The following is a 12,360-nucleotide window of genomic DNA, read 5'->3' on the forward strand; positions in this document are numbered from 1 at the left end:
TACTCCACGCGAGGCCGGACTTGTGCTTTATAAAGCAAAAGCCTTTGTCCAGGCGTCAAGTACCGCTTTGCTCTGTTGAGGACTCCCAGCATTTTGGACGCCAACTTGGCTTTGCCTTCCAAATGACTCCGAAACTGGACACCGCTCGAAATGTTGACCCCAAGTATCCCAATACTCTCGGAAGGTTGCAGGGATACTCCTTGGAATTGTGGCGCCATGACAAAGGGGATACAGTTTTACAGTTAAAGATTACAGTTTTATCAATGTTTTTTTTTATTGCTTAGATGGTTGAACGAGCTCACAGCCCATCTGGTGTTAGGTGGTTACTGGGGCCCATAGACATCTACAACGTAAATGCGTCACCCACCTTGAGTTATAAGTTCTAAATTCTCAGTATAGTTACAACGGCTACCCCACCCTTCAAACCGAAACGCAGTACTGCTTCACGGTAGAAATAGGCAGGGTGGTGGTACCTACCCGTGCGGACTCACAAGAGGTCCTACCACCAGTAAATCATTAAAAAGCGAGATAGAGTAAAAGGTAAGTAGAACCACTATCAAACGGTCCACGGGATATATTACACCAATCAAAAACATCATATAAAACATTGAAGATTTAAAACAGAGCACCTTTTCATTCTAAATATATCGATAATAAGACTTGAACTTTTTTCCTTCTTCTAACTCCATATAATAAGTCTTCATTTATAAACTCAAAAGACATCAAATATTAAGTTTGACATACATACAAGACTGTCGACCGATAAACGTCTATCTGCTGCTTAATGTACCGAAAGGACTTTAGTTGAGTGAGAGTATTGTGTCTTCTGGAAAATATAATGTCTCCGTTCCTTTGTCGAACAACTGCTCGTTCACAAGTGAGTGAATAAAAAGAATTTCACGTCTATTAGGGACATCAGCACACCGTGTGCGACGATCCATTGCCCAAATCAGTGTTTTGTTTGAACTACACAAAATTAACTAGCTTATTGTCATATTCAAACGAAATGGTTATGGATTAAATATATATGAATGAATTGCTGTTCGTTAATCTCGCTAAAACTCGAGAACGGCTGGACCGATTTGGCTAATTTTGGTCTTGAATTATTTGTGAAAGTGAAAATAACAATTTGTTTGTCCTTTGATGTGTCTCCCGTTGGACGGATTCCTTTTGTTTGTTTTAAGTTCATTTTATATTATACAAAAGTTTAGATCTTTTATTTATCGATTGAGGCACTACGAAGTCTGCCGAGTCAGCTAATTATTAGATAAATATTATTGAAAGGCACATTTATATATACTCACTTCAGTGTCTCATGGTTGTTTGTATAATAACAAACAGCATACGTAGAGCTGGCTCGATATTCTATTTAGGTGTTCAAAGTTTCTTTTGGGGACCCGTATATATTTTTTGTCTTTCCTTACATAGTTTGGTAATTTGAGTGACTTATCAAAACTTTTATACTCATACTACTGGTGACCGTACTGGTGGACTAATTATGTGTATCACTACATAATATAAAACAAAGTCGCTTTCTCTGTCCCTATATCCCTATGTATGCTTAAATCTTTAAAACTACGCAACGGATTTTGATGCGATTTTTTTAATAGATAGAGTGATTGAAGAGGAAGGTTTGTATGTATAATAACATCAATTAAATAGTGGAGAAATCGATAATAAATTACAGTTTCCGAAGCGACGCGAGGGCGGGTCGCTAGTATATTATAAAGTACTATTTAATAATGGTACGTCCATATGCTATCATGGTTGCTTCACATCACTCAGGCCATCTAGCCAACAGCTTTTATGGTAGGCAGCGGCTTGGCTCTACCCCTGGCATTGCTGACGTCCATGAGCAACGGTGACCACTTACCATCAGATGGACCGTATGCTCGTCTGCCTAAAAAGGCAATAAAAAAATTAAAAGCAAGAAACATGTTATTATTTCTATTTCTAGAATAATGGCAAACCTCGCGTCACCGATTCCAATGGTGGACCCGAACACAAATAATGATTCGGGATACGCTCCATCTAACATCGACGGAGAAACCAAAGAGCATACGCCACCAGCTTCTCCCACGCACAAGGATGGGAAGAAGATTCAGGAGGATCAACCTAAGAAACCTGAGCTAAGGTGAGCAGATTCTTTGACATCCCACTGTCCGTCTTGTGCTAACTGGTAACTATGAAGATGACTTGATGACATGAGGATTTTTATTGCTGCGATCGGTGAGCTCACGGCCTACCTGGTGTTCAGTGCTTACCGAAGCCCATAGACCTAAACAATGTAAATGTTGCCACCTACCTTGAGGCGACAGTTCTAGGTCTCAGTCTTACAGCTGCCCCCACCATTCAACCGAAACGAATTACTTCTCCACAGCAGAATTAAGCATGGTGATATTACCTATACTTGTGGGCTCACAAAACACCATACCACCACTGAAGATGCGGTTATATTAATTGATAACTCAGATCTAAGATTAGGTTTTTTTATTTTTATTACTTAGCTGAGTAGACGGGCTTACAGCCCACCTGGTTTTAAGTGTTTACTGGAGCCCATAGACATCTACAACGTAAGCGCCACCCACCTTGAGATATAAGTTCTAAGGTCTCAAGTATAGTTACAACGGCTGCCCCGCCCTTCAAACCGAAGCGCATTACCGCTTCACGGCAGAAATAGGTAGGGTGGTGGTACCTACCCGCGCGGACTCACAAGAGGTCCTACCACCAGTATATATAGGTATATATATTTTCAACTTACATGGGAAGCTCTCGCTATCCTGTCTGATCTGCGTAGCAGCCATGACTTTCACTCTTGAGGATCAAACTCTCGCCGACGAATACGAATACAATTGACACTGACCTAATTTGTTGTTTGAAGGGACTCTTACATATCTATTCTATGGGTTCCGGCAACTATTCCTAGGTCCATTCATAAAATAGAGCCAATAACTATCTCAGAGAAGCAGGATTGTTGTTCTAAACATACATATCACGCGGCCAAAATTAGATCACCCGCAAAAACAAGGTTTTTGTTCGACCTATCATCAATCTTCTTGATAGGTAATTTTGCGAGAGAACTGCTGACCGTCCATTCGAATTAGAACTCATTAGTTTTTGACCCTAAAAAGGCTGAATAATTCTAAATAATGGGCTTTATATTCTCTAACCTTGCTTTCTTAACATACTTGTTTTTCCTAGGTCCACCTAGTTAGGAAACGACTTGTCGTTGCCGAGTACTGTGGCATCGATACTCGGCGACGACGAGTGGAAGGCGATGCTCGACTTCTGCGAGTGCACCATCTCGCAGAAGAAGGCGGCGGGGCGCGTGAGAGACACACAAGCCCGCCGCCGTCGAGCGGGGGCCAGGGAGGCGGACGTCGCCCAAGCCCTGGCCCTCTAAGTGTTTCGGGTCCCCCTCACATGTCGGTCTGGGCACCGGCGAAGCGGGCCTAAGAAGACGACGTGCAAGCTGCTCTGCACGCGTTTTAAGTTAGAGCATCCGGGTGATGGAAGGCCAGCTATCCTCGACCCACGCTGGTTCTGACCCAGCCGGGTATTCCGTAGGATAACATATTCTAACCGGCGCCATCTAGGCGGGCTTCGGATAGCCTGCCGACCGAGAGGGCTGGTGGTCGTGGCGCCGACGACCGCCGGTCCGGCGTCCCGAGGGGGAGGGTGATGGAAAAAAGAGCTTAAAAGTAAGCTAACAGGTTAACTGAAAAAAACAATCGAAATACGGTCACTTAGAGTATATTATCTTGCTTAGATTCCACTTCATTATCCATTTTCGCAGTCCGATAGAAATAATTTTCACAGTACACTCCCCCGAACAAAGATGTATCCGATATTTTATGTCCCAAGTGTGGGTAGTTTGTTTATGGAAATTTCAAACTTATATTGTTTAACTTTTTGGGATGCCTTAGGGTGTTGTTAGTTGCGGGTTCGGTCTCAAAGGTGTGGCGTTCTTGGATAAACACAGTTCGGATATTACAGTCGCTACACTGAACTTTATATAGCCTCTTCTGAATTTGTTATGTATTCTCTAATAGTACATATCCAATGCGTATAGAATAGGAAAAATTCTAAATCAACCTTCGAAAGGACCTACAGATTTAAAGCTCTCGTCAAAATTTCTGTCACCCTTTGACTGAACGCCGGAACTAATTTTATATTTTACAAAGTAATTACCGGGTTTCGTAATTAACGTGGAATCACCGGGAAATTATCGTAATGTAATTACCCGGCAGAAGTTTAGGATTGTTGATCCTAATAGAAGTGGACACTTCCAGCTTTTGAGTTTACATCACATTATGCTTTCATTTTAAGTTGGGTTGGTTCCTCTGATCAAACTTTTTCAAGTTTACGCCACCAGCAAACCATTTCTTAACACTCCCTCCCAACATGCATACATATATTATTGCATGTGTGTCATATAACAGATACATAAAGCTGTAAAATGAAAGCCATCCAAAAATTTTATTTGTCAAGGAGAACATATCAACTCATACCCTTATAACTTTTTTACAATTAACATATTTGCAGATTATTCTACAAATTTAAAGAAATTTGTAGAATCTATTATATTTATATTACACTAGCGACCCATCCTCGCTTCGCTTCGGAAACTGTAATTTATTATTGATCTCTCCACTTTTTAATGGATGTTATTATACACATAAACCGTCCTCTTCAATCACTCTATCTATTAAAAAAAAACCGCATCAAAATCCGTTGCGTAGTTTTAAAGATTTAAGCATACATAGGGATATAGGGACAGAGAAAGCGACTTTGTTTTATACTATGTAGTGATTATATTTGCTTATTTACCATCAACATCCTCGACAGCAGTGCGATCATTTACTCAATTTACACGATATTACTTTGTGTACACGTAGCACGTAGAATATAGTCATATAAGTATGTATGTATTTACATGAAAACTGTGAAGTACTCAAAACTTGGGAAATATAATAATAAGTGACAATAAAAAGCCGTTAGATTAAACTGTAAAAATAGTTCTAATCTATACTTAATAATTTCTCTTTAATCCTTTTTACTGGTGGTAGGACTTCTTTTGAGTCCGCACGGGTAGGTACCACCACCCTGCCTATGTTTGCCGTAAAGCAAAAATGCGTTTCAGTTTGAAGGGTAGGGCAGCCGTTGTAACTATACTGAGACCTTAAAACTTATATCTCAAGGTGGGTGGCGCATTTACGTTGTAAATGTCTATGGGCTCCAGTAACCACTTAACACCAGGTGGGCTGTGAGCTCGTCCATCCATCTAAACAATAAATAAAAAATACTACTATATAAATCTACAGTGGTTTTTACGGATGCTCCGTTATAACGACTGAACCATGCATCCGATTGACTTGAAACTTGGTATACACGTACTTAATGGATAGGCTGATATTTATATGAGAGTTGGACTCCCTAACAATGATGACAATAAATAAATAATGCCCAGCGATGCGGGCGAGTACGGCTAGTTACCTCTATTACTTGAGAAAATCGAAAGTAATATGATATACTTAAGTACTAATTTTATCCAAGCATTGTTTGCAGAAAAAAACTGAGCCGCCTCAGCAATAGCTCCTTGATCTCGACGCCGCGGAGGCGGTTTAGGAGCGCAGCTTCGGCTGCAAGATTTACAATCTTCAGGGCGAACAGAGCAGGGAAGCTAAGAGCCAAATCATTCGCCAAGAAAGAGAAGAAGGCAACGCAAACTTTAGCTATTGTTTTAGGTGAGCTTCCTTGTGAACAACATCTGACGGTGAATGATTTTTATATAAATAAGATATGAAATGAAAGGGGGGTGAAATAAATACTGTTCCAAACAAAATGTTCTTTACTCCGAGGGAGTATTTTTGAAAGAACCCGGGAAGTCACGTCCTCTTAGATACTATCACAGATGCTAACCGCATAAATAGGTTACCATTATTACCAGTTTGAATCTGAGAACATACAAAATTAAACAATTTACTTAAAATAAAACCACGCGTTCCCGCCAAAAGTTTACAGAGGTGGAGAAGCGGCGATGTTGCCAGTTCACTGTTAGATTTTTTTTCGATTTATGTTATCTATTCTAATATTATTTTTATTATTATCTATACTAATATTATTAAAGAGGAAAGATTTGTTTGTTTGTCTTTATTGAATAGGCACCGAAACTACTGAACCGATTTGAAAAATTCTTTCACTGTTTGGAAATTACACTATTCCCGAGTGACATAGGCTATAATCTTGTATCTTTTGAAATAAATAATTTTTCAAATAATTGCTATAATATTTTAAAAAAAATTATGTATCGAAGGTGTAAAAAAAACACCTACAATAGTCTTTACATCGCGTGCCCTGCGAAAACTATTGATGATAGACTAAAATAATGTAGTACGACTTTGTAGAACACATTATTATTTACAAAAAGTGTCGCATGTCTAAAACTATTATAGTTATGCCGCTATAAGTGTTATTTTATATAATAAGTTTTTTTTTAAAAATAAAACAAAATAAAATATCTTTGAAATTTTGTTAAAGACCCGAGCGGAGCCGGAGCAGGCCGCTTGTACTAAATATTCTTATGATTTACCAGGAGTCTTCTTATTCTGCTGGGCACCATTCTTCACGTGCTCCGTCCTGGACGCTCTCTGTACGAAATTCGATCTCCCTTTCTCCCCTGGAGTGACGGTCTTTATTCTGACAACGTGGCTGGGCTACATCAACTCCTTCCTCAACCCGGTCATCTACACGATCTTCAACCCGGAATTCAGGAAGGCTTTCAGGAAGATCCTGCATTGCAGCACCTAGCCCGGAGACTATTATATAGTTTACGAGTAACGTTGGACTCAGTTGAGAAGTTTATGTGTAAAAACATTAAGTGTTTTCATTGGAATTAAGCTGTAAATAAATGTTAATGTTAATGTTAATAGCATATAAGTATTTGTATAGGTAACGAATCTAAATATATATATATAAATAGTTATAACTAAACTGTTATTGCCATTTTTGTCTACCGATATATTTTTGAAGTGAAACTTCTTTAGAATCGTTGTGATTAAATTTGAAACTCGATGAAACGAAAAAATAAGTCCATAGAGACACAAACACATAAATGTATAAGATTCAGCCGGCGAGAGAATGAGATAGAACACATTAGACGTTCTCGGTCTCCTCTTTGTGCGACTCTTCGTAGCATCCCCACTATCGTCTACTAAACATTGTCCATATGTATGCTACTGTGTAGTGGGATAGTCAGTATATATATTATTTATTTATTTATTTATAAGTTTCACTACTACCGTGTGTGACTTGCACACATACACACGCACACACACACACACACACACACTTTTTAATCCTTTGACTGCAGTGTAGGTCACCGGTACCCTACGCGGCGCAATGATGTGATTATGTTGTTTTCTGTTACTAAGGTGCTAGACTATCTAGTAGACTTTTAGCGGTAGGCAGCGGCTTGGCTCTGCCCTTGGCATTGCTGAAGTCCATGGGCGACGGTAACCACTCACCATCAGGTGGGCCGTATACCCGTCTGCCTACAAAGGCAATAAAAATAAATAAATAAAAGACTCTGAGAAAGATGAATCGGTCGGTCGAGTGGTCCGCGAGATGCTCTTTCTATTTTCTCACTCTCGCTTGTCCTAAATTATATCTTTTCTCTCTAGTCGTCACGAATCTGTTGCGAGTCAAATTTTACTCTCAACGCGCCTAAAGAAGTTTCACTTCAATAAAAACTTCACTTCAACACGTGTCCACATTATTAACTATGGATATCTTTTTGAACTATGCTGTCACCATAGCCAGTCTGGTTGCCATCACATTTGTTCTTATCCCAATTTCCCAGGTCTATCCCTAGGGTAAACATTAACATAGTTAATATTCAAAATTTCTGATGCGTGATTCCTAACCTCCCATAAAGGGAGATTATTAAACGTCAACTATACAGAGTTCTTAAAACCTCATTAGACTACGCCCAAAACTTCGAATAAAGACACGTAATGGCGCTGAGAAAACTGGGGATCGTACCATCAGCCGCATGGTACGAGGTAGGAATGGAAAATTAGTGGGGACCCATTCCAGGCTGTCACTCTGGTGGACACGCCTGCGAAGTTGGAAAGGTTTTTTACGACCCCATTCCCCATTGCGTTATGGTAATTGATCGTGGACTGCATTTATTGTTTTGAGATATTTATTGTACCTTTATATAACAAATTAAATACTTAATATATAAGAGAAATATAACATTGATGCGTTGTTCTTTGCGGCTGGGTTTAAAGGGGAATTGGTGTCATGGCGGACGTCACTGCCTGACATTTGGACATTGACGTTCGGAAACTGAACACCCCTAGAAAGTGGTTGTGATCCATTTGTAATGTAAAAAAATTAGATAAAGCCCTTTTCAGTTCATATTTTTAGAAGCTGTTCGACAATTACCAAGTACCAGAACGTTCCTATTGACTGAGTCTTCCGGCCTAACTATATAGCAGTTCGACCCGTAATTACATTTAGTTTTACTGGTGGTGGGACCTCTTGTGAGTCCGCACGGGTAGGTACCACCGCTCTGCCTATTTCTGCCGTTAAGCAGTAATGCGTTTCGGTTTGAAGGGCGGGGCCGCCATTGTAGCTCGAGCTCACGGCTCACCTGATGTTAAGTGGTTATCAGACCCCATAGACATCTACAACGTAAATGCCGCGACCCAGTTGGAGATATGAGTTCTAAAGTCTCAGTTTTTACAGTACAGTGTTTTAGATGCTTAAAAAGTGGTGAGTAAAGAGAGCGTCTGGCACATCCAAGTCCTAAAGGTGACGTCATATGCCAAAATGATCATATTTTCTACTCTTAACGATAAACATGAGAGTGCGAACAAAAATACAGTCTAAAATACTTTTATTGAAATATTTTTAACACTTTTTTTTTCACTTTTTTTTCTAGAATAGCAAAAAAAATATTGAAATCTTTACATGCTTAAGCTGAAATTCGACCAATATGCGTGTGATAGTTAAATGAAAATCACCATTTGTTATAATTTATTCTAGGAATTTAAACCATGTCAAGGTAGGCACAAAGCACTGTATATATAGCTATTACTTGGTAATTACGAAACAGGTTCTTCCAAAACTGTCAATGCTGTTAGTTGTATATAATGCCTGTTTGTTTACATTTAATTTGTACATAAATATATATGCTAAGTGTAATATGTGTGTGTTGAAATTGATGTTTGAAATAAGATAAGTCTGTGGAAAATGATTTTTTTTTTATTTCGCAACCCCGGAACGTAATTCTGTTCACAGTTGGCTTAAAGGTCTATTAACCAGGGCATAAAATAAAATAAAAACTGTTCACAGTATTCCTTGAGTGTTGCCATATACTTTTTCTTTGTGAACCTTAATATGCAGATGCTTTTGGTCTATATTACAAAACAGTTAACAAAGGCCGTGGATGCTACAAGCTGATTGCCGCCACACCCTCCGAGACATCAGGTCGGAGTCTCGACTTTATTATACATCAGTCTTCACATCCTCCTTTTTTTCTCCACCTGTGCTGATAGCCTTGAGAGGCTATTTCAGCTTCTCCTTGACGTGTAGTTGAGCTCACGGGGCTCAAGCTATTAGTGTCGCTAACACTGACCCTAGCAAGAGCAGTGCTTCGCAGAATCTACCACCGGGTCGGAAACGTGACCTATTGATAAGATCCGGCGAGAAACTCAGTGGGTTGTGTCTATGGGTTAATTTACTCGTCGAGCCTTTAGTCGCAAGCGACGGGTTCGGCGCGGACGGTGACGGACATCCTCTAAATTGACAACTGATATATGACACCTTCGGGATAGAAACCAAGGGAGCGGTGGTACCAGCGAGCCATGTTATTAACTACATTACTACAAAATCAACATTACTTAATAATAAATAATAGTTTAAAAGAAAACTACAAAAAACACGCTTTTATAGAAAATCCCACTAAAAAAATGAAAAGAAATTCTTTACGCTACGCTTTTTTTACAATACTTTTCAAAAAATCATTACATACGTATGAAGCTAATTAAAGCGTATTAATATTAAATATGCGAACTTCAACGACACAGTTCATAAGACTTTCAAATAATATATATTTTTTATTGCTCACTAGCTGACTCTGCAGACTTTGTAGTGTCTCAATCGATAAACAAAAGACCTATATGTTTGTATAAAATAAATCTAAAATAAACAAAAGGAATCCGTCCGACGGGGGACACATCAAAGGAAAAACAAAATTGTTTATTTTCATATAATTTCGAGCATTTTTATATTTATTCACCTTTTAAACCTTCTCTGGACTTCCACGAATAATTCAAGACCAAAATTAGCCAAATCGAGTTTTAGTGAGACTAACGAACAGCAATTCATTTTTATATTTATTGCTTATTTGGTTTGACGGGCTCACGGCCCTTCTGATGTTAAGTGGTTAGCGGATCCCTTAGACATGTACAACCTAAATTCCGCCACGAACCTTATAAATCACCTTACAAAACCTTATAGATCGAGCATACAAATTCTTATCTCAAGAGTCCATTCGCTAGGGACCTCTCTTTTTTCGCACTTCTGAATAAAAATACAGTGGCATACGGAGAGCAAGTCGAGTTCAAATTAAAAGGAACGAAGCGATGCGATGTCGAATCCATGATTGGATCAATTTTACACGTGGCGATGCAGAAAAAAATGTATTCAAATTACAAATACAAATTTCAAACGTTAAATTTATATTGAAAATATATTTGATTCTGTGTGCGAAAATTAAATTAGAATCAACCTTTTTTAAGTTCGGATTCAGAATAGGTACACACACGGGAGTTTCAACTAACTACATGGAAATTGTGTGTATTTTAATAGTGAATACTTAGTTAGTTACTTACTTACTTACTTTGAATACAATTTCCTATCAGAAATATGTTTCTATTTCACCATAACACGTAATCCACGTACCATTGATTATTTGGTAGTACCAGCGGTATGGGTTTACTTGTTCACAACGCGTAAAGAAAACAAGAGAAAAGAATTTTAGTTAAACCACTGTTTTCTTAATTTGCTTGAATGGAAAGACGCCGTCTCTAACCCACATAATTATAGTAATCACAAGAGCCCGTTATTATCATTAAGGGCACATACAAGCGGCACTATACCTATATCAGGGGTCATCAATTCGTCTCAATTAGTTACTCAATGAGATCCTGTTCTTCTTCCAATTCCTGCCGGGAGACTACGCCTTGAGAAAGGCGCGCGAGGCGCTGCGCGGTGTCAGCCACGCAAGACCCGTCTCGCAAAATCGACTACCGACTAAACCCCATCGAGAGAGCGGTGGAGACCACTCCGACCCCACGAAACCCACCGCATAGTGCGCACCGAAAGTTAGCCTACGCCGGTACCCTTCTTGATAATAGGACGGTATTTCATCCCCGGGAAGATCTCGCAGGACGTCGTCTCGGGGGGGGACACCTTCGCCGCCTCACCACTGGACTGACAGCCGAGCACCGGGCGCCTCCACACCCGGTACCGGAGTTTTGTGCAGGGCCGCGCCGCCCCTATGTGCGAAGTGTGCGGTGCACACAGACGCCAAGACTGGACGCTGCCGCCGTAATTATTTATGTTACATAACAATCATTTTTTTGTAGTGGAATATCGATAAGTAAGTAGGTAAAATAAGCGCAAAATATGCCTAACATACTGAAATGCATTATATGTTTTGTTATACAGCTATATATAACAAAATATACAATGCATTTCTTCAAATACAAGTTTCCCAAGATTTACGTCAAAACAACAAGTCAAAATAAAAAAATAATAAAAAAAATACATTGATACATAATTATGAAGATTCGTAAAAATAGGAGGCGCATCATGGGTTTCACACACAGGCACTGCCGAGGGTCGGCGCGGCCCTGGTTTCGTGACAGCGCCCCCCCTCCCCCCCTCCTCTCTTCGCTGAGGAGCCGAAGAGGGATCCCACTCCTTTCGCGTTCCTCAGCCTCACGAAACACCATGACCAGGTCGCAAAACCTGGCCTGGTTCCCATGAACTTTGGTCCTCTAGCATGCGAGCGACGACAGTCCGCAAGGAAAGGTCCCTCCCCAACACCGCGATGAGATCTCGCCGCGAGTGCTCACAACGCTGACACGCTTCGAGCGCGTGCTAAGCGTCATCGTGCGGATGCCTGCACTGGTGGCTACCCTGATGTGGCTCTCTCCTACAGACCTTCCACAGGTACCTCCCGAAGCAGCTATACTTGGTCACTCATTCGTCTAGTGTACTTTGTAGTATCAACAATGCTTCATATACTAAGGCAGTATAACTAATAATGTCTGATAACTGACG

At 40.0% G+C, this 12,360-nt stretch overlaps 1 protein-coding gene across 4 annotated transcripts in view; it reads left to right on the forward strand.

Moving 5' to 3' along the window:
- LOC114239593 (dopamine D2-like receptor) overlaps positions 1–9,255 on the forward strand; it is a 164,847-nt gene extending 155,592 nt beyond the window's left edge. For 3 of the 4 annotated variants that reach the window (XM_089734530.1, XM_089734531.1, XM_089734532.1), the window contains exons 7-9: positions 1,958–2,134; positions 5,557–5,747; positions 6,596–9,255. In XM_089734530.1, the coding sequence (XP_089590656.1) occupies positions 1,958–2,134; positions 5,557–5,747; positions 6,596–6,810 (583 nt within the window). In that variant the 3' untranslated portion in view covers positions 6,811–9,255. The remainder of the gene's footprint in view (positions 1–1,957; positions 2,135–5,556; positions 5,748–6,595) is intronic. The other variant, XM_028169874.2, reaches the window with a different exon arrangement.
- The last annotated feature ends 3,105 nt before the right edge of the window (positions 9,256–12,360 follow it).

This window comes from Bombyx mandarina, chromosome 18 (genome assembly GCF_030267445.1).
Source record: "Bombyx mandarina strain Sakado chromosome 18, ASM3026744v2".
Lineage (NCBI taxonomy): Eukaryota > Metazoa > Arthropoda > Insecta > Lepidoptera > Bombycidae > Bombyx > Bombyx mandarina.